General features: G+C 38.6%; 8 protein-coding genes across 8 annotated transcripts; 2 read left to right on the top strand and 6 right to left on the bottom strand.

Annotated features, from left to right (window-relative positions):
* Positions 1 to 672: 672 nt before the first annotated feature.
* On the bottom strand, positions 673 to 2,517 carry Cbr-egl-26 (the record flags this gene model as incomplete). The annotated part of the gene is made up of 4 exons (XM_002632091.1): positions 673 to 909; positions 1,687 to 1,853; positions 1,903 to 2,257; positions 2,323 to 2,517. The coding sequence occupies 4 exons, from the start codon at positions 2,515 to 2,517 to the stop codon at positions 673 to 675; spliced, it is 954 nt and encodes a 317-aa protein (XP_002632137.1).
* An 819-nt stretch (positions 2,518 to 3,336) lies between these two features.
* Positions 3,337 to 5,081, top strand: CBG25798 (the record flags this gene model as incomplete). The annotated part of the gene is made up of 2 exons (XM_045243237.1): positions 3,337 to 3,402; positions 4,812 to 5,081. The coding sequence occupies 2 exons, from the start codon at positions 3,337 to 3,339 to the stop codon at positions 5,079 to 5,081; spliced, it is 336 nt and encodes a 111-aa protein (XP_045098618.1).
* Positions 5,082 to 7,940: 2,859 nt separating this feature from the next.
* Positions 7,941 to 10,586, bottom strand: CBG06997 (the record flags this gene model as incomplete). Its single annotated transcript, XM_002632092.1, has 8 exons — positions 7,941 to 8,007; positions 8,054 to 8,445; positions 8,491 to 8,613; positions 8,659 to 8,855; positions 8,900 to 8,984; positions 10,195 to 10,247; positions 10,297 to 10,358; positions 10,516 to 10,586. The coding sequence occupies 8 exons, from the start codon at positions 10,584 to 10,586 to the stop codon at positions 7,941 to 7,943; spliced, it is 1,050 nt and encodes a 349-aa protein (XP_002632138.1).
* Positions 10,587 to 11,496: 910 nt separating this feature from the next.
* Positions 11,497 to 12,939, bottom strand: CBG06998 (the record flags this gene model as incomplete). The annotated part of the gene is made up of 7 exons (XM_002632093.2): positions 11,497 to 11,893; positions 11,941 to 12,074; positions 12,126 to 12,227; positions 12,285 to 12,367; positions 12,413 to 12,537; positions 12,582 to 12,714; positions 12,762 to 12,939. 7 exons carry the CDS (start codon positions 12,937 to 12,939, stop codon positions 11,497 to 11,499), a joined length of 1,152 nt encoding a protein of 383 aa, XP_002632139.2.
* Positions 12,940 to 13,156: 217 nt separating this feature from the next.
* On the bottom strand, positions 13,157 to 18,121 carry Cbr-sptl-1 (the record flags this gene model as incomplete). The annotated part of the gene is made up of 3 exons (XM_002632094.1): positions 13,157 to 13,683; positions 17,117 to 17,718; positions 17,898 to 18,121. Coding segments are annotated over 3 exons (1,353 nt in total), but the record flags the coding sequence as incomplete, so codon positions are not given.
* On the top strand, positions 14,834 to 17,033 carry Cbr-tre-5 (the record flags this gene model as incomplete). Its single annotated transcript, XM_045243236.1, has 4 exons — positions 14,834 to 15,019; positions 15,060 to 15,373; positions 15,422 to 16,730; positions 16,779 to 17,033. The coding sequence occupies 4 exons, from the start codon at positions 14,834 to 14,836 to the stop codon at positions 17,031 to 17,033; spliced, it is 2,064 nt and encodes a 687-aa protein (XP_045093419.1).
* Positions 18,122 to 18,833: 712 nt separating the features above from the next.
* CBG07001 lies at positions 18,834 to 20,065 on the bottom strand (the record flags this gene model as incomplete). Its single annotated transcript, XM_002632096.2, has 3 exons — positions 18,834 to 19,188; positions 19,242 to 19,989; positions 20,032 to 20,065. 3 exons carry the CDS (start codon positions 20,063 to 20,065, stop codon positions 18,834 to 18,836), a joined length of 1,137 nt encoding a protein of 378 aa, XP_002632142.2.
* Positions 20,066 to 20,236: 171 nt separating this feature from the next.
* CBG07002 lies at positions 20,237 to 22,147 on the bottom strand (the record flags this gene model as incomplete). Its single annotated transcript, XM_002632097.1, is given in 4 exon segments — positions 20,237 to 20,374; positions 20,421 to 20,870; positions 20,873 to 21,442; positions 22,013 to 22,147. Coding segments are annotated over 4 exon segments (1,293 nt in total).
* Between the last annotated feature and the right edge of the window lie 41 nt (positions 22,148 to 22,188).

The following is a 22,188-nucleotide window of genomic DNA, read 5'->3' as shown; positions in this document are numbered from 1 at the left end:
TTTCTCATCTCGCTCTTTCAGTTCTCTTTGTCTTCCAACCGTCTCCCTGACCAGAGATGTCCCCCCTTCCCGTTTTGAACTTTCCCTCCGAAAAACAGTATGTACTATGTACGATTGCTCACGACTCAATCCAAACTCTTCAAATTCCGCATTCAAAAAGTATTATTTTGTGTGTGAAAGAATAAATAATGTTTTGAATGTTTTGACACATCCCAAAACCAAAAATCAAGCATTCTAATATCATAGAACTGTCAAATACCGTAGAAACGGAGACTTTTAATGGATCAGCAGTTTTTGAAAATCAATTTCATTGAACAAACAGAAGTGTCCCAAAAAAAGATGAGAAAGTAGAGCATGAAAAAGAGAAAGTACATATGAGATAATCGAAAGGTGTCAAAGTTTATACTGATTTCTTGTTTGAGGTTTTTTTTGTATTCAGATGGAATTCTGAATGTTCTTGGTTCAAATAAATTAAAGGAGAATCACAAATCCTGAGATGGTACGATTTGACTATTTTTAAAGTTTGTGGAAGAGGAGGAAGTTCTACACCCGATGACAATATCAAAGAAAAAGGAAATAACAACATAGATAGTAAAAATGACAAAGAAAGAAAATACCACTATTTACAGTAAGGGTACCACTATTTACAGTGTAGTAGTTCTACATGGGGTTCTATGAGGATGTGCTGCTGCTTGCAAAACTGGATCGATCCCTATTCGATCTGGTCATAGCGTTGACGACAGTTGAGGTTGGCTTCAAGACCGAGCATGCAAAATATTTGAAATTCGAGGTCATGTCATAGGAGAATGCAACTCCAGAAGTGCATTCAGAAGTGAAGTGTTGGCAGTTGCAGCGCCGAATATCGTAGGTCTCTAGCTCTCGTTGCAGGTTTTCAGCATACTTCACAATCTGGAAAAAAATAATTCTCGTTTGTGACCTGCAACTTTAGAGCGAAAATAGGGCGACTTTGAGGCGGACGTTTAGGATTAGCCACCAAGATCGACGGCATCTCCGTCCACCACTACCACCTCGGCGAAGGTTTTGCGAAGGTTGGGCAGTACTTTTAGTACTTTCTGATCAGAAAAAATAGTTATTTCTAGGTAAATATCTACTGAACATCGGAAAGGAATCAAAATTAAATAATTGAAGCAACAAATTTGAAAGATTCAATTGAATGACTGTGAACCTAATTTTGGCAACTTCTAGACGAAAGATGTAAGAAGTTATTTGAACAACAGATGATCATGGAATCAGATGTTCAGAAAGCAGAGGTAACAACAGTTAGGGACGTTATCAATCCGTCTGAGCGTCTAAACTAAATTCTGGTAGATTCCGACAAAGCGAACGACGAAAATAAAAATTGAGAACTGTCAATAATCGGAGGAATATTCAAGTTCTGTGAATCAATTTGCTTCGTCTTTTTCTCTTAACTTGTACATGTGGTTATTGCATTTTTATGCCAATAAATATTTTTTACTGTGTCTTCCAAAAATTCAAATTGTTTCAAAGTACACAAAAGCAGAAGGAAACCGAAGGCGCCGATGAGTGAAAATTGAGCGTCTTTACAATTAGAGCGGTCGTTTGGCAGGCACCACACAGAAAACTAAACCGAAACCCGCCCTACAGTAGCCCGGAAGCCGCTCGACTCCAGCCCAAAATTTGAGGGCAACAGCAGTATATTATTACCTGATCTCCGGATCGACAAATTAACGGATGCGAAGCTCTGAACACTCTTGGTGGCACATCTGACACCTCAACCAGTGCATAAACATACTCGAACCAGGTGTCGTAGACAACATGAGCGGATGCTCCACTGAAGACGGATAGCGCCTCGGCCAACGACTCTGATTCTTCTGGAAACGAGGTATTTGGAAAAGAGAACATGCCTAATGATAAACTTACGAGCATCACAAACAAAGTGGTAAACCATTCCATCTCCTGCATATATGCCAGTGTGATAAAACTTGACACCCGAAACATTGACTTCGCAAAATATCTCATCACCTTTCTCAAGGTACTTGTCCTGATGGTTATGCACGTCAACTGGAACTTCATCCAACTGAATCCATTCCTTTCCAACTGGGAATTGACATCCAGCCGGAGCATCATCGAAGCTAAACATCCCCGGGCGACTGAGAGCAGCTGTGAGACGGCTTATAAGATCCCGGGACTCCTCAGCCGATTGAGATCCAATGGAAACTTTGAACGGTTCAGAGATGAATGGTCGATTCCTCATGTTGGCAGTGATCATGTGTGTCTGAAAATAGAAGTTTTTTCTAAGCAGCAGATGTTTTTTTTTCTTCTACAAAATCAAAAACCAACCGTATATCCTCCAAACACCTTCTTCCTTGTCACCAAGACATAGTGCTGTCCAAGTGAAGTGACACCGAGTCGAGAGAAAACTGAAGAGTCTCCGAACTCATTCCGAACCGACGCCATCAGTAGAATTCGAACATTGTCGTCGGCCTTGCCAAAACCGCCGATGGACGATGACGCCGGCTGAATACACGTGGGCATTCAGGTGATGGAAGCTGGAAAATGATTAGACTCGAAAGCTGACAAAACACCAGTAAAGGGAGAGATGGGAAAAGGAAATTGAGGAATATGAAATAGGAAAAAGGAAATTGAGAAAAAAAGAGGGAAACGAGGAGAAACAATCGGTGGGTGAATGTGTGTGGTTTTATGTTTTCTATTCGGAATGGAATAGGCAAAAAAGGAAAGGAGGGACGAGAGATGAAACGCGTTTTTTGACGGTTTTTATACCAAATCGTTATAGGGTTTAGGACGGTTACAAAGCCCTCGGTGGGGTAGGGATATTTCCAATAGACTGAAGATCAAATTTACTAGAAAAGAGGTTATGAAAAAAGGAGAAACATAAATGGAGAGTCGTGCCTATCTAATTGAATATTCCATTACTTTTTTACTTGGCTTCCCCTCCTAGGGTCCCCAATTGGAAAATAGACAGAAGAAAATGGAATGTGAGCATCAAACAGAAATTAAAAGAAATTGGAGAGGAGGTTTTAATATTGGAAAATTGATGAGCAAAATTGGGAGAAAGAAAACGCAAATCGTGTTTTAGATGAATAATCATAAGTCGCCAAGTTGGGTCCTTTATATCTCCAACCTAATCGGATTATCAATATAGCGCTAATAGACCTCGATTGTTTGTTTTCAAAATTGGCACGCGACATCTATAGTACTACAACCAAAATGTGATAAAACGGAACGTACAATAGCACCTCACCTCAACCATAACCATACACATGTAGTACGGAAAGTGTGTATGACAAAGCGTACGGACGGAAAAAAAGATAGAAGATAGTGGGTGGGAAAAATATGAAAGAAGAAGAAGGAAAAGCAGCAATGTTTGTACGGTTCAGCAAAAGAGAATTTTTGGAGGAGGTGATTCATCGTGCTTATAATATTCTCTGTGTGGGCAAAGAGAGTAGTAAGGAGTGGATAAAAGTGTAATATTCAATTCTGTCTGTCCGATTGGACGCCCTATTGTATAAACTGAGATTTTATCTGGGTTGAAAACTGGAAGCAGGGGAAGGAGAAGCAGAATAATGGAAACTGGGAGAAAGAGAGTTATGAAGCTGACAATTATAGCAGAACAACTAGAAAAGTTCAGAATTAAGATTGTTTTCCAAAATTAGCCAAGTTACGGCCCTCAGCCACCAGTCATCCGCGTCACGTCCGTTCAGGGCATAGCTGGAGTTACAGATAGTCTAAAGTTTTGAAAATGGAGTAGATTATTAATTGTATTATGCTTAATACTCTGACAAAATTCCAAGACCCTCGAGTCAAAAATAGTTGAGTTACGGGCCGAATGAGGAGCGCCTCTCTGCAGCCGGTGGTCCGTCGCTCGTCCGTCCACGATTTTTTGACCTAGAAGTCCAAAACTAGGCCATATGTAACCCTACCTAGAAAATTATCATGTAAACACATTTCATAAACCAGTGGAAAATAAGGTTGTTCTTGAGATTTGGACTCCAAGAAAAATCCCAAAGTTTTTGGAGAACTTTCACATTTCACAGAACTATAGAATTTTATGAAATTTTCTATAAGCTTGCTTTTAAGCTAAAGTTTTTTGTTTTCCATGAAATTTTACAGAAAAAAAATTCATAGTTAAAACACTTTTGCGGTGGACTTTAAAAAATACCATTTCCTAGTCCCCATGTCAGGAAAGGATGTTCAGAGTACTACAAAAAAATAGCTATAAATTTTGCATAGGATCTGTTTTATGAAAATCGGAAGATCTCTAAATATGTTATTCCCTGAACGAAAATAATAACGCCCAAAGACCCTTTTGGAAAATGAGAACCCAAAGAAATTCAGGACAAATAACAAAAAAAAACCAAAGAATTTTGTGTACATTTCAAACGAAAAGACAAAAGAATCGAGTAAACGGAGGACTGACGGAGGCAAACTGTGAACGAAAAAAACCAGTCAACGGAATTGCATTTATCAAAGTTTTTCAACTGAAACAAAATAATGAGGTCTCGTCAGAAGGTTCGTGTAGAAGCTACACTCCTCCTGACTAATCATTTCACATGAATTCTCAGAGACCAGCTGACTTCTGGGAAAGTGAGTAATGGTTTCTTCGAGCTGCCTGGGAACAAAAAACTCAAAAAGAGGTCACAAAAAAGTTAGAAAAGTAGAAGACGTGTTGTGTGTGTGTTGAAAACTAGGGACAGCCTTCTACAATTAGGCGTTGGGAGATGAGGAAACAGTATGAAGTAGACGTCCTCGGTCAGAGTACATTAGAGAACAACGAGAGAAACACCGAGGGCAGAATCTGCCTAATATAGGCAAAGAAGAGGAAAAAGACAGGACAAAACAATCAGAAAAGAGGCTACTGGAAGAGTAGGAGAAACAGAGAAAACTGTGACGATGACTGTGCGGGAAGGCTGCGGAAGAGCGCGCGCGGAGACGAAAAGACAGGCGGGTGGCAACAGGAAATGAACGAAAATAGTGAATGGAAGGATGAGGTTTTGGAGAAGGATGAATACAGAGACAGACAGCTGATCCGTTTATTAAGAGAGGAACGGTTGAGAGAAGGTTTAGATCGGTATTTATGATACCATTGTTATGAAGGCATCCGACCTGAGATTAGGCAGGTGCCCTTTTATGGGGTCGAATATAGTCGAATAAATAATTTCGAATAAATGTCTCGTTTGAATCAAGAGTTCAACACCGCCAAATCAAGTGGAGCCTTTCATGGCTGGGTTCCATGGTAACAGTACTTTTCGAGAGAAGATCTAATGACGACAAGATGAGATACTCTCAAAACAACAAAGCATGAAACGTGTGGGTTGGGTGACTATGGCAACAATTGAGAGAGACGGAAACGCAAGTTGCACAGAGCAAAGGCAACCAATTTCCGAGTATTCAAACTGCCAGGTGAATAGAAAAAAGAGAGAAGAGGGGATTTCCGAATTGGTATGGGAGAGCAAACTTCAGGTGGGAAGAAGGCGACAAAAATAGATATCCGAGTTAGTTTGTAGGTGTCGGAAGAGGAATTGGGGTTCAAATCAATGGAATTGAATCTAAACCTTAGAAAAGCTGACTAGGAAATTAAAAGAGTCTATGAACTCAATAAACATGACATTTTGGAAACTGTGTACTGGATTCTATGCTTCAAAACTAATTTCCTAAAAATCTAGGAATCTTAATGTACGGAAAAAAAGAAAATCTAATATTTAAGAAGCTAAGAACTCGAAGAATCTGAAACCCCAAAGAATATAAGAATCTCAAGATGTGTGAATCTATAATAAAACCTTACATACCTATATATTTCAACTCCTGATTTTGAGCAAAGCCTAAAAATTACAAAAAATAACGTTTAGCAGTTTACTTGAAATGTCACATGCTCAGACCTGACAATATCATTCGTATATTGAGAGCTGCTCCATGTTAATAAAAAAGAAGGAAGTAAACAGCGCCTTGTTAGACATAATAGAGAAAAATTGTATGAAAAATTGTAGGATAGACGAAAACAAGAATTCTGGCTCTCAAAAGTTTTAATTTACATTTGCCAAGATCACGAAAAGCTTAAACAAGTAAAAAAAAAACAAAGAAAACGCAGAAGTAAACTCCTTATTTGAATTTTTATTCTGATTGCCCATTTTGTTTGCCGCGAATTTCTTAAATGTGAATTCGAATATGACCTACTAGAAATCTTTTGCTGGTTAGTCTGCTAGAGTTAACATGTTATCAGTGCTCAAGAGAAACAGTTTTCCTTATCACCGAAGAAATGAAAAATTGGGAGAAATGATCAAATGATTGGAGATGCGAGGTACATGTGCGCGCAGATTTAACAAAGAAAGTGTTTTGAATTAAGAGAGGTTTAGAGAGGAAAACGAATTGAACAACAACAACGTGTGATCGTTCACTATTTGCATAGTCTTATGGCTGGAGGAAGTGAAGGAGATTGGAAGGTAGATCAGGTTATACACGGGGTTGCTCTTCATTCAAATTGTGAAGAGTTTGAATCGCAAACCAAGATCCGTTAAATTATTTAAACTTTACTGTTTCATCAAAAAATAACCTATAGTTCTTATACTTTTTAATGTGTTTTTAAGGAAGGCAATATAATTATTTTTGGATAGTTTAATGGTAAACGGTCAAAAAAACATTAATCAAGCTTCACAGCCACGTACCTCAGCCATTATACACTCTTATTTGGACACTTCCATTAGAAGGGACCCTTCCAGTGTATTTCTCTGAGACATCTTATTTTAAAATTGGTTTATTCTTCTTCAAAATCCATGAGGATGTACCAATATCACAAAACCTTAGGAGACTACTCTAGTTTTCCAAACACCTAACGGAAGGACTCTTATAATAAGAACTATGAAAAAAGGGGTGTTACAGTTGTTGAAATCAAAGAAGCTTGTCGTAGCAAAATTGATTAACTCAAAACTTCGATTTTTACTTCTAAACAACAATATAATTTTACGGGAAAAAAATGAAGAATAGAATAGTGGAGTACTATACAATCCTTTTTTTTCGTCCACTTCTCACATTGCGCATGAAACTGGGCGCCTCTCGAGACGCGATTCGATTTGCAAAAGACACAAAAGAGAATAGTCATCCAGCCAAAGGGAAAAAGGTTCCGTTTTGTTTAATGGAATCATCATCGGGAAAGAGAAAAGACAGTAATAACGAATCGGGATGAATTGAAGAATAGAAGAGGATACTGATTACATCCGCGAGACTTTTATTAACTTCACAATCAATAAATGGAATGGTGTCTCTTTTGATTTTTTTTTTCTTTGTATTCAGTTCCCCCAGAAGAAAAGTTTCCCACTGGAAAAATCTGTCAGGCCAAATTTGATCTACCGCAAAACTTTTGAGGTCTAAAGCACACTGAGAAAAATTGAGGTTTTAATTAGTATTTCAATGTGAAAAAGTTTCAAAAAAAAGAGAAGCTAAATGTAAGCGACGAACTCGCGTCGTAGACGCACCAGCCAGGCTTTTGAAGCGTTCGAGATGTGGCGAACAAACTGGTCTCATAGAAAAACTCTCCTGGAGACATATCTGAAGATTAGGAAGAATACCGGAAAATAAGTTTCTGTTGAAATAGTCTGTTTGTCTTTTTTCTCATTTACCACAACAAAAAAGTTAAACAATTAGTCTTTTATTACGAAAGAAACATATTGTACATATTCAATTTTGATATCTGCAATTCAATATTTCTCTGGAGCCGTACTCTCTTCTTGTTTCCCTATTGATCTGAAACTATATTGAATTTTTCAAAAAGTTTTATTGTTGTGATTTGGTGAAGGTGATTGTTACCGCGTAGCATAAAAAATATAGGCACTGAAAATAAACCAAGAAAAATGAAAGAGAGTATGCAAAATCAGGAAATAAAAAAAAAAGAAAAATGAATGGTGAAACAATTGTGATCTGTGTGACAGTGAAAAGGTGATTCTCGTTTACACTTCGACCAACTTGGTATTGCGTTCCGGTGGTGTGTAGACATTATGGGTTGGGAATGGTACTCTGAAAATATTTCTAGTTGTTGTTTGGTAGTTCAAATTTCAAAAACCGTCTAGAATTGTTCAACTCCACACGCTGCCTGGCGGTTCTGACGACATTACTGTTCTTGATCCATGCACTCCATGCGTAAATGAATGCTCCGAACAAGAATGGGAATAGGTCAATGAAGATAAGCAAAAGGGTGGAGTAGGTTGGCAGAAGGGAGTTCTTCATTTTAGGAATACATGGTTGTTGCAAATCCAACTGAACTAGTGTGTCGTGTGGTTTGAATTCACAAGCAAATCGTCGTTGAATACTGTCAATGTGATATTGGTCGCGTGGGTATGCTTCAAGGAACAAACGATCCAGCATTCCTGGGAAACGGACGGCACCCCAGAAAACGGGATGTACTAGATGCAGGAATTGAGCAATACAGAAAAGGAGACCAATTAAGAGGACCACCTAAAAAATTTAAGGACATTTTTTAAATGGGAAATTTCAGCGTACGCGATAAGCCAGCTTTGCTCCGTTACCAGCAATCCATCCCAAGTGAATGGCCAAGACAATTGGGAATAAGAAAATCGAAAGAACCAAGTTCCAGAAGAAGAGATTCCAAACTGTAGAATTGGTCTGAAATGGCAAATCGGATGTGTTGTATAGCTAGCTAAAACCAACCTTTTCAATCAAATATGCGTAGTCTTCAAGCTCTTCAACAGTCATCCAAACTCTTCCATGCTTATCGATATTAGTTTGATTTTCTTTTGGATAGTTCTCATCCATTGCATTTTTAAGTTCACTGGCAATTTGATGAGTTCTGTTGACGTAGACGGTAAGTTCATCATGAACGGATGAGTGCATCGTTCCGTAGATACCTGGAACCGGAAATTCAGAAAATAACAAAAAGGAAACAGGTTACCTAGAATTACAAAAATGGTCACAAGGCACATTAGCAGTACGACTCCGAGTCGACTGTCCAACTTTTGCTTGTATTTTTTCATGTCCTGAAATTTCGGGTTACGGTAATGGATATTGGATATTTCTTCCGTTTGAATTTATATCTTTTTGAGTTGATTTTTCAAAAAAAACTCTGTAAAACTTACAACTCGTCTATTGTTCGTGGTCGCCATTCTGTGCCAAAAGCCAAAAAGTGTTGGCACAGGAAAGCCAGGGACAAGTAACCTATATTGTGTTCAACTACCAAGTACTCTGAGTAAATACAAGTAGAGACTCAAAAGAATATCATTCGAAACCAAAGAGACACAGAAACGATTCAAGATGATCGAGGGGAGCGGATAGTGATAAGTGCGGGAGAGAAGAGCAAAAGAGGGCGCCCAATGAGTTGAGGCAGTAGAAGATAGGAAGAAGGAACACACAAAAAATGAGCACCTTAACAACTGTTTCAGATTGAGAGTCTAGAGAAAAAGCAGAAGCGCAGAAAATTGTAATTTTTGAGCTCTAGGTGGAATTCGAGATAAGGAGTAAGCACAGAGTTTTTAGGTCTCACTGAAAATTAACAATCGAAGCTCCACGAATATTAACTTAATTTGTGATACCGATTACTTTGGAAGATTCGGAAAGTATTTTACTTTTTTTTTTCTTTTTTTATTTTTAAAATTTTTAGATCCACTTTTTGGTATTACCCGTAAACACTCTCATAGAAGGGCACCCAAACCGCTATCTTTGAGCCTATATATCTCGCCTCCTGTCGAAGATATCAAAAAGTGGTCAACTAATATAATGTTTCTCATATTACTTTAAAAAAATTTCAGTTGACCAAATTTTGATATCTTTCCCAGGAGCCGAGATATACCGAGATATATAAAGTTGGAGTGGCCCCCATCTGATTGTGTTTGATGAGAACATCCAGATGAATTGAGAAAGGCGTCAGACTTTCTTCTGTGGTTGAAAAAGGGAACATTCAAACAACGGAAAAAGAAAATTAGTCTAACTGTTGTGAAAAACTTAACTAAAATGGGAAACAGTTGGGATGGGTTGATTTGTTTCTTCTTCTTTTTTTTCACCAATGCTATCACATCAATTTGACCTTCTCTCTAAATCTCTGAGTCTCTTCATCTTATCACACTAAATTCCCCACCATTACTCTGTTTTTTTTGTTTCTTCGTTCAACCAACCCCCAACAAATTTGTTGCTGTGCGTCTCTGAGAGGACCGGCAACAACGATAATTTCAAAAACGAAATGAGAAGACATACCGGTTTATTATTAGCCAAAACGATCGCTCCGCCACCAGTTAAACTTCCCGATCCTGTAAAATGTATAAAGGGTTACTGTAATGTGAAATTCCTACTATTAACCTCCTCTATGATAATCCCTCAAACTCCTCGGTGATTCGCTACCCTTTTCTGATGAGTCAGATCTGAAATTTTTACGATTACGTCTCAAACTTCCTTTTTCAAATTTTAGTTCTGAAAGTTAATCATACATGCAATAACCAAACTCATGAACCCAGGAGAAAGATAAGAAAGAGATATTGGGTTGCACATTTTGGTGATTACAAGTAGGTCAATGTGTACTTGGCGTCTATCACCGCTTGACTTGATCGATTCGATTTTGGACTATCCCGCAGTTCCATCGTGTTGATCATTGCTGGCATCAATTTACCTGGAATCAAAGTTTTGAAAATAGGCAGTGACAATTCAACGTTATTTGTTACGACAGAGATATAATTGTGCCAAAATTGAAATTTTCGGACAGAAATCCAAAAAAAAGAAAAGAAGGAAATTTTGGAATTTTATTGAATTTAAGTAATATTCCGTTAAACCTGTAATAGACGGGCCCCACACTGTTGAGTTTGAGCTCAATTATCCCGGCTCCTATAAGAGATATCAAAAAATGTCAATTGATAAAATGTTTGTAATGCTATAATTAACATTATATTAGTTGAAAAGTTTTTCACATCTTTCATAGATATCGAGATAAATGAGCCCGAAGTTATCGGCTCGGGTGGGCTTCTATACGACGAATTACGGTAACTTATTTTGAAGTCCAGAACATTGCCGTTTACGAAGTTTTCAAATTTTCTTATTGCAGTTAGAATGAAACATTTTTAAATGTCTATCGAATTGCTTTCTAGATTTAAAGATTTAAACAAGACGAACTGATGTATTTAATAAAAACAGAAAAAAATATTGATAGGTGATTAGGAGTGAAAAAAAAGGATATCAGTAGAAAGGGAACAGGAAGCCAAAAACCGAGAATTGACCTCGAAAAACGATTGATGCGCGGTATTATTTTGTGGAGAGAAAGAAGGATGGGACAGCAGGAGGCAGTCCGAATGTAGTCGTCGCGCGTCAACCGGTCACAGTCCAACCAGCATCAGAATATAACAGATATTGTGATGCTGCATGGAGAGAGTGTGAGACACAAAAACGATTTGGTTGCATACGAATTGACTGAATACTGTTATTAACTGAAAGTCAAACATCTTGTTGACTATTTTCAGAATTGTTTAAAGAAGTATAATAACAATACGATTTATTCAGTAAATAGAAGAATTATGCCAATCTCATTACAGCTAATTTATCGTAGAACTTATCAGAAGAAGAGTTTGAATTCAAAGGGCACAAACAAATCTCCGTTAGCTGGAAAGTTCCAAAATACGATTCTTTCAAGTCCTCCAGTATTTTCTTTGCGTCAAAGGTAAATTTCTTCAACTTCTCCGCTTGTGCCACATATCTAGCATTCATCAGTGTCATATGAAGCTTGACTTCATCTCCTCCCTCGTTTTTGGCGAAACCGAGTTCTATGAGACGTCGATTGAGATGGTTCGCCACTTCTTGGATCTTCTCTCCGCTTACTTTTGCATATATCACAGACACTTGGGAAGGATCATCATTCATCATATCGATTCCTTGAATATCCGCTATCATTGGCTTATTGTTCATGATCTCTCTGAAAATTATTGATTCTCTGAACGCTATATGAGAAAATCATTTTACTTTATCTCTTCCTCGATAACCTTGAAAGACTCTGTAATTCTTTGAAGATCCACGTCATCAAAGAGACAAACAACGGATAGTGTCAAGTGAAGTCGTGGGGATTTTGTGAAGAGTTGGGGATTTTTACAGGAAGCCTGAAAATTAAAAATAAATAAAGAAGGAAAAGTTTGAGAAAGGGAATATACATCAAAATGTTCACTATCCAGCACGAGTTGCTTGAAAACTTCAAAATTCTCCTGTACTTCGTGTTGATCGCAAGGCAGGGCTACGAAGTGAGTGACACGAGCCTGGAATTTTCAGGTTTTTGCAGAGAAAAAAATACAGCTTTTTAATTGTATACATACAGTCTTCTTCGCGTCATCCACAAAAATTTCAATCCGATCCAAGCAACGCTGGACACATTCCAGACGGACGATTGAGGAAATTTCTGAAATGTTCAATCCTTTGAAAATTCAACAATTCCGCTTTTTACCACAAGGCTTATTTTCATCCCTTCTAGGCGTTTTCACACGACATTGAGTATCATTTTCCAGCGCATTCAACGCACGACGATTCATTCCGTGAAGCTTTCCAATGAAGCAGGCTGGAACGGAGATTCTGAAAATTGTCGTTTTTTTTAAAAATTTTTTTTTCTAGCTAACGATGCAATCCATTTCTTTCCATCGATTACGGAAATTCGCTCATCTTCTGTTGGTTGTGTACTATTGGACTCTGGTTTTGCCTCTTTGACCTCTTTGGCTTTCGCAATCTTCTTTTTCAGAGCGGGAAGACCGGCTGGAAATATTTTGGGTTTTTGGTAACCTCAATATTAGAAAGCTAACGTGGAGCTAAGCATCCAGCAGAAGGCTCATCGTCGTAGACATCTGGAGTATCTTCAAATTGCTCGAATTTCGGTGTCACGTCATCTGTAGCCGCTTTTATTTGGTAGGCGGTTCTCCGATACTTTCGACCATTAATGACGTATGTTCCAGCGGATAATGGGAATTGTACCGAGTCCATCAGATAGTTTTTTTTTTGAATGGCGTTGTATATGTTTATAGAAAAATAAATATATTCAAATGGGGATTTTCTGTACCAAAATATATTGAGAGGAAAAAATTATATTTAAAAAAAACGATTACAATTTCTTTAGTATATCATAGACAGCTCTGGCTAAAAATATCAGATACACAGAGATATAGAGAAAGATATATCACATTTGACGAGCAGCACTTCCGATTGCTTCCACAGCTCTGTCGATTTCGGCATCGGTTAAATCGTATTGGAACATGACGCGGATGCTGGGACGAACTTTGAACATTTCATCTTTATCAAGATATCTGGCACGAGTAAGTAGAAGATGACTGTCATTGAATACTGTGTCCACTAGTTTATCTAAATTCTTCTCCTCGTCGTTTCCATCGTAATAAATGTGTTTCATCGGGCTTTCCGGACATCCTTGCAATACGAATTTCGATCCTTTCAAAACATTTTCCAACTTCTTTTGTCCCTCGATCGACATTTTTGTAACCTTCTGAACTCTATCAGGCTCTTCATCAATGATAGCGATAGCTTCAGAAGCGGCGGTGGCCAGAAGTGGTGGAAGCGAAGCAGAGAAACAGTATCCGAGACCAGACAATCTTTGATGTCCAACGACATATGATCTACCGACGCAGAATCCTCCAGTGGATGCCAACGCGTTCTCCAACGATGCCATCACCATATCCACATCTTCCATTGGCACATTGAAGTGTTCAGTAACTCCTGAAATTAAAAAGATTAAACCCAGACACTTTGAGTTTATGTGGATGTTTGAATAGATACAGTAACTCTCATTTCAAGTACACAGATAATCCCATTGATGGAGATGTGTGTCATTCCCCCCACGTCATCAAATTTTTGCAGATATATTTTACATGACCGTAGGCGGATGAGTATACATATATACAGGTACAAGCACCAGATCACAACCACAAACCAAACCAGTTCGATTTCATTGAAATATTATTTCTATATTGAGTTGTTACATCGCTGTGTCATCTCCAGTCTACACAGAAGAACTATGTTCAGATATTTTGTTTTTTTTTCTTGAGAAAGGTGTAATGGTACTATATAACCTTTCTTGTTGCAAAAAACGAGTTCAGTATTGCCCTATCAGTGTGTGTATGGTGTAATGAAAAATCATATATTTCTAGGTTCCAGTTCTCGCTTATTCTCACCTCACATGCTTCAAATTTCTTTTTTTTATTGAGATCAGGTGGGATTTAGATTTTCCTTTCGAGTCTCTGATTGATAAGAGGAATCAGAAAAAGAACTGTTTTGATTTCTGAGATTCAGAATTTTGGGTGTGTATCGTATGACCACCTCTCATACCTCAAAGTTAACTTGATTATCTTGTTATATAGTTATCTTATATGTTTCCACGTGGTATTGAAAAATAGTCATCTAACGTCATCAGCTGTGATTTTTTTCAGATTTGTTATCTTCTTCTTCATCTGAAAACCCCAATTTTTAAAAATAGTACATAAATTGAAACTTTGAACATCCCGTTTGTTCTTTGAGTCACTTCTTTAAAGTGTCTGATTTTTAAAATCAAGTCACCACCAAAGTTCAATTTCGATCTTCAAAAGAACACACCTCCTAATCATATCATCCATTCCTTCCTCATCTTCTAATTGCCACGTGACTATTGTTCGGCATCATTCGGACTGGGGGGTTTTCCCCAAGAATTCAGATGGATATAAGAACAAAGATAACAGAGAATTTTTGACTGTTTCTTAACAAGGAACTACAAAGAACAGCCCCTATGCTTCCTTGTCCTTCATTACTGTATGATTTACTGTATGATTTTTCCATTCAATTTCACTCATTGAGTTCAAAACAGTTCTTTTTCAAACGAATACGAAACTTTCAGATGAGAGAGTTCCTTTTTCTTCTCTTCATAGTATCCCCAGTATCCGGAAAACCCCAAAAGGATCCTCGAGGACCGAACATCATAGATGAAACCGCGGACTTTGGAACTCCAGAGCATGACAATAGAGTGCACACCGAGCTAACCGAATTAGTAAGTACCCCTCATCCACGATTACCCAATAATCAAGTGAAGATTATTATAGCCAGCTATTAGATCGGTTTTCCAGACCGGTCCTGAAATCGCTCGTCTCATTGGATCCGACTACTTCAATGGAAGTGTACTGCCGTGTGATAACGAGACAGCGCCAGGACAATGGATGGTATACTGTAGCGGACGACTTTTACAGGCGGTGATGGCTGTGAAGCTATACCCGGATTCGAAGACATTCGTTGATCAACCCATGAAAGTTAACCGGACAGGTGAATCAATTATGGAACATTTTGAGAAGAGGTTCCCAAAACCTATTGAAGAAATCTCAAAAAAAGAAGTCGCTGAGTTTGTAGACGAGTTCTTTGATAAGGAAGGAAATGAATTGGATGTGTAAGTTCTGTTTCAAAACTTTCTTATCAACTACTTCCTCTTGTTTAGATGCGAACTTCCTGATTGGAAACCAATCACTGAGAAACTTGCTCAAATCAAGGATGACACCTATCTTGCATTTGCACAACGTCTGCATTTTATTTGGATTCAACTGTGCCGTCAAATGAAGCCCGAGGTGAAAGAGGACCCATCTAGATTCTCTCTGATCTACGTCCCATATCAATTCATTCTTCCTGGAGGACGCTTCCGTGAATTTTACTACTGGGATGCTTATTGGATAGTCAAAGGATTGATAGCTTCTGAATTGTATTCAACGGCAAGAATGATGATTCTCAACTTCGCCCACATTATTGAAACCTATGGTTTCATTCCAAATGGAGGAAGAGTTTATTATCTACGACGATCCCAACCACCATTCTTCGCTCCAATGGTATACGAATACTACCTGGCTACTCAAGACACTCAACTAGTGATGGATATGATTCCGGTTATTGAGAAGGAATACATTTTCTGGAGCCAGAGAAGATCAGTGAATATCACATTGGAAACTCAGGAGTTCAACGAGACAGTGCGCATGTTTCAGTACCACACAGAAGCTGATACTCCAAGACCGGAGAGTTTCAGGGAAGATGTTCTCAGTGCAGAGCCCTTTACTACCAAATCCAAGAAACGATCGTTCTTCAAAGATATCGGAAGTGCCGCGGAGAGTGGATGGGACTTTTCGAGTAGATGGTTCAAGGATCATAAGAATTTGACGACCATAGAAACTACAAACATAGTGCCAGTAGATTTAAACGCGTTTCTTTGCTACAACATGAACATTATGCAATTCTTCTATCAATTGGCTGGCAACCCACTAAAACATATGGAATGGTCATCTCGTCTTGCAAACTTCAGGCAGGACTTCACCAAAGTCTTCTACGTTCCAGTGAGGAAAGGATGGTATGACTATAATCTTCGAACTGGTTCACACAACACCGACTTCTTCCCTTCCAACGCTGCTCCACTATTCGCTCAATGTTATGATCCTTTGAACTCTCAATTAGCTGTCGATGTTTACAACCAAATGGAAAACTCTGGAGCATTCTCTATGTCAGGAGGAATACCCACAAGTATGCACAAAGAAACCAATCAACAATGGGATTATCCCAATGGATGGAGTCCGTTGAATCATATGATAATAGAGGGACTTCGGAAGTCACTGAACCCAACACTACAACAGAAGGCTTTTGTACTAGCTCAAAAATGGCTAGAGACCAATATGCAAACGTTCAATGTATCAAATGCAATGTGGGAAAAGTACAATGTTCAAGAACCACAGGGTAAACTAGCCACTGGTGGAGAGTACGAAGTCCAGGTATGGTTATAAGGGGTGTCTTCAGATTTTAATCTTGTGAAATTATAGGCCGGTTTCGGATGGACTAATGGTGCTGCACTCGATCTTATTATGACTTATTCGGACCGCCTGGAATACAAAGGACCTTTATTGGAAGGATTGGTTGGAACACCACCCCCTCACAAATCCTCGTCTTCCTCATCATCATCCTCTTCTTCCTCTACTTCAGAATCATCTTCAACTGTTATTCCATCATCAACTACTGGTTCTAGTTCAAAACTTCTTGCCATCATTACGGTTACAATTTTCTATTTCTTGTTTTAATACTTAAAATTCCTAGGCATTTTTCTAGTCGTTACGGGTTTTTCTAGTCATTGTTTGTTTCTGTAAATAAAGTTGTTTCTCACCTCTTCCAGTTTTTCCAATAATTCCAAACGACCAGCTCTCATCGATGAACACACGAACTTTGAATCTCCATTTGAATTCAATAATCTTCGGAAGTGGGCATAGATCGGCGTGATTAACATAGAGTCCTTCTACAACAATGAATCGCCGAACGGTTTTCGCCTTCTTCAAATCATTCTTATCCTTCTGCTCTTGCTCCAAAAGTAGTCGTTCTAAGTCCTCCATATCATTATGCTTGAAATATTCGACTCGGCTGCGGGAAGCTTGTAGTCCTTTCTGTATGGCAAAGTTGACTCCCTCATCCACAAAAATCACATCTCCTTTCTTGGCGTACGCTGGGATAGCTGATGATACTGTAGCAAATCCGTAACTGTACAAAACTGCTTCCTCGCATCCCATAAACTTTGCGAGCTCTTTCTCCAGATCGAGATGCACGTCGACTGTACCGTAGAATCCACGTGGTCCACAGGAGCCTACTCCATACTTGAAGATCGTTGATTTGGCGCGTTCCTCGATTCTCTTGACACCGATGAAGCTGAGGAAGTTGGTGGATGCCATGTTGAGGTACTTCTGTCCGTCGATTGAGACTTCTTTGGTCATTTTTCTGAAAGAAAGAGAAAGATGAGGATAGTGAAGGATTCTTTGGTAGTTTTGGAAGAACTGCCCTGTCAATAGCACTTTTCCCAATAAAATTTTTCCTTTTTTTTCATAAAGTTCTTTTTTACGAATACAATTGTTAATATATACGACTTCTGTACAGGTTTTCAAGAAAATGTTTCTTACCCATCGGCATATTTTGGGTTCAGTACTGGATGATCTTGGGGAGTCTCTGGAACAAGTGGCTCTGGCTGCCATTCAGCAATCAATTCGTCCTTCTGTCGTTCCGTCAACTTTTTCGACAATTTCTCTTGCTGCCGTTTAGCTCTATTTCGCATAACAACGTAGATAAGAAGACCGACGAGAAGGGTTTCAATGTAGTAGTGAAAGGAATCCGGTAGGTAACCCAACATGATTTTTCTGGAAATCAGGATTTTTAAGTAGGAGAATAGCAACAACAAAAAAACATATAGTGAGCAGGAAAGAAAGGGTTGCCAGGGTCAACAATGACGACTGCTGCGTCTCTGTGCTTGAGCAAACTCCTTTTTTCCTATGCAAAAAGCGAAAACTAATTCATAAAGGAGAAAGGAAAAGACCTCCGTTTGTACAATTGAGTGTTTTGTGCACCTATGTATCTCTCTGTCCATCACCCCATCGGTGTATCTTTCTTCTCCTTCTTCCCTAGTCTTATCTGTACTATTTATCGTTTTTTGTACTGATGGCGAAATCAAAACTGAACTATGCGTCACTTAAGAAAGCAAGAAAGCGCACTTGTAACTGTGTCTGTGTCTGAATTTACAATAAAAATCCATGTTTAGTCATAATGCTGAAAAGTTTGTCATTTTGTTTTTTTTCTTCAAAACTAGACTTTCTAAATATATAAACCATTCGAATTCGAAATCAGCCGATAAATGGCTCTCCTCGCTACAGTTGCGCTTTTCCCGGAAAAAAAAACTTATCAGTGCTTGCAGACACGGAAACATAAGGAAAAACTTGATAAAAATACGGAATATCAAACCGGAATGTTTTTTTTCTTGGAGAACAGTTTTTGATAGCAAGAAAATTTATTAACAAAGGCAGTAACAACAAACATTTTAACAAAATTTTAGTAAAATTCAAATATCACTTGATCTTTTTCTTCTTTTTTTTATCACCACTGAACAGATCCAATGTTGACGATAGGAAGCTTTTGGCACTTGGATTCTCAGACTTTCTTTTCTTCGTTTTCTTTTTCAGACTCTTTGGAACAAACAAGTTTGGAGACATCAGAAAGCTGTCATCATCTTCATCACTTTGGAATAAAACTGAAGTGGATGTAGATTGAATTGTTGAATTGAGAAAGCTCGCGTCATCTCGAGAAATTGAAATTCCGAGATCCGACATATCCAACTGGGCTGAGACCTTTGTAGCTTTTGGGGTGGCTATAGCTGTAGTTGTTGTAATTTCGGCAGTTAGCTCTTCGTTGAGAACTTTGGTTCTGAAATAATAAGTATCTTTATCAACCTAATCACTGGAATTTGTAGCACTTACACCTTCATTCTCCAATCATTTTCTGTTTGTGCCTCTTTTATTTTCTCCGAGCTAAATTTCAGAAGCCGACTGATCGCTGAGAGATCAGTCTTCTCATTGTTCCTCTCCTCAAAAACACGAGATTGTCTCTTCACCTTCTCCACTACTTTCAGATTTTCCAGCGACTCCGGAAATCGAGAATCAACATCTCTGAATACTTTGCTTGTCATTTTGAAGACTTTCTCCATCGCAAGCATCTGTGTGATCACTTCAGAATGCACTTGAGAGCATAGTGCAAAAATAACAAGTGACAGATTAATCCAATGTTCCAGCTCCAGCAATCCAACTACTCCATCAGCACATTTTAGACAACTTTCGCTAATTCTTTCCAGAAGATACAACTTCTTTAGGTATGAGCATCCCATGTATCGAATAGCCGCTTCCTCCAGTTTATAAAGGTCATCACCACAATTTTCCGCTTTTCTCAATACTGGATTCAACTTTTTGATCAGCGTCATATCGTTATACTTCCTGACAAGCCTATTCATTTGACGAAAGAATCCGAAAAACTTCTGATGACGATGTGGTCCACCTTGTTTGTAAACGAGCCAATTTATGACTGCCTCCGCTTCTGTGTTTATTGGAGAACGAAGCTGGCCTACAATACTTCTCAAGGCGAAATGCATTGTTCTCACAGTAGTTGAATCTTTTGTTGGGTCTCTTTCAAAAAAATTCGGAGGGCAGGCATCAGGAGCTTCGTTGAGCATATCTGAAACTTTACCAGGTTATTATTACGATTCACATGAATTACCGATAAGTTCGTCATCATTCTCTTCGTCTGTCATTTTCTGTAATAGGAAACTGTGATAAATCAGCAAAAAAACTTATTTGAGGAAATTTGAATAGGTAACAACCTTGCCGAACAAAAATCCAGAAAAATACACTGTTAAAAACAAAACGAATTCATCAACAACAAAAAAGGGGAACAATAACAAAATGTGATATAATAACAATTTCTATCGTCGAATAATTTTTCTAGGTCCTTTCTGTTCCATGCTAGGCGGTTTCAGGAGAATGGCGGCACGAAGAGAGCGGAGAGATTGAGCAGATGACACGTCGAGGCGAATCATATCGGCACCGAGGGCTTGGAACATCTGGAAACAGTACGATTAGATGCTTAGAAATCGTATAACATCAAACCTTTTCCATCTTACTAGGCTGATAGCTGAAAGCCTGTTGGAATGGTGTCAATGGGACTTTGTGCTCTGGGGCAAGAGTGAGAGCCAAAGCGAGTGTGTAGGCAACAAAACGATCGTAGTCTGTAACATTGAGGCGAATCCGTTCAGCACTACGTCCAGTGTATCCTTTGTCACTTGAGGATTCACCGAAGAACTGGGAAAGAATCTTTTGTCTGAGCACATCCGGCATTTTCAGTTCATTCAAATCTTTTCGCAAAATTTGACGCTGTCTTCCCATTTTCAGAAGAATTTCAACCATGGTCGAGAGAAGAAGATAAGCGGCTGATCTTTCTTTTGTTTTCTCGTTGAACATGATCAAAGTGACACATTCTGGAATTCCTGCTTCGATTTTATCCTTTCTCTTCTTTTCCATCAATTCAGCTGCGATCGGCTCAACTGCATCGATTTCGATATTTCCAAGAACAAGGAGATCGGATAGATGTCTCGAGAAAGTTCAGTTTGAACAGCTGGTGGAAGAATTGAGGAAGCTGCTTTGCTCATCATAGTAATATTCTCCAGTTTGATGTCTTCGTGAGCTTCAGTTTTGACATTAGAATTGGAAGCAAACGCGGTCTTTCTCATCTCATCGAGTGTCTCCTGGTTGATTGTTCTTCGTTGAGAAGCTTCATCCATTTTAATCTTTTTAGAAGATCCGAAATTCGTTGTCAACTGACGACGCTTCTCGGCCCATTTCTCCGCACTAATTGTAAAATCTCCAGAGTAATCGACGGGTTTTGACTCTTTTTTACTACCAAGAAGCGATTCAATATCTTCAGAATATTTGCTTTCGAATGAGTAATATCGAGCTGGTCGATACGTTGCTTCTCCGGTTGTTGTGTCCACTATGGCAACAGCAAAATCAAAGCCTTCATTAAGACAATTCACATCGGTTCCAACTTCTACCACTCTTTCACTAATTTCTCTTTTCACTGTGAGAGTTGGTGCTTTCTTACGACCTCCTTTTCCGTGTCTTTCGAATGTAAGCTGAAACAAAAAAGATGTATTACCCTTGTCAGAGAAAAAAAAGTTTGTAAACAAATATCTGAAAGCGTAAACAACCGGAAACAGTTGAAACGAGTGCGACAGTAACCCGGCGGGAAAATGTTAAATTTACCTATTTTTTAGTTTTTCTCTTATTTTGCAGCAAATTTTGTCGAATATATTTTAAAATACCGCAAAAAACAATGAAAAACAAACCATATTCGACGAAATTTGCTGCAAAATAAGAGAAAAACTAAAAAATATTATCCTTGTCTGAGAAAAAAAAAGGTTGAGACGCAGAGAAAAAGTGTCTGTGTGTGTGCTATTTAGGCTCTCCGCTTCGATATCGCTACCGTATACAGACTGCAAAAAATACTCTCTAACCTTTTTTTCTCAGACAAGCATAATAGGTAAATTTAACATTTTCCCGCCGGATTACTGTCGCACTCGTTTCAACTGTTTCCGGTTGTTTACGCTTTCAGATATTTGTTTACAAACATCGCATACACTTCGACTCAACATTTTTTTCTCTGACAAGGATAATACGATGCGAATCTTTTAGTGAAGACTTACATTATTCAGATCCCGCGGCCGGTTGTGAACAAACGAAGCAACAATATCAGAATCTGCAAACTCCTTGTTGGACTCCGTGTTTCGCACTCTGCATGCCTCCTTTTTGGCCTCCAGTTCCTCCTTCGACAGCCACATTTTGTTCCTGTTTCAAAAAAAATAGTAAAAACCTTAGGAGC

This window comes from Caenorhabditis briggsae, assembly GCF_000004555.2.
Source record: "Caenorhabditis briggsae complete genome, chrII, whole genome shotgun sequence".
NCBI classification, from domain to species: Eukaryota; Metazoa; Nematoda; class Chromadorea; order Rhabditida; family Rhabditidae; genus Caenorhabditis; species Caenorhabditis briggsae.
This window is presented reverse-complemented; position numbering and strand designations above follow the sequence as displayed.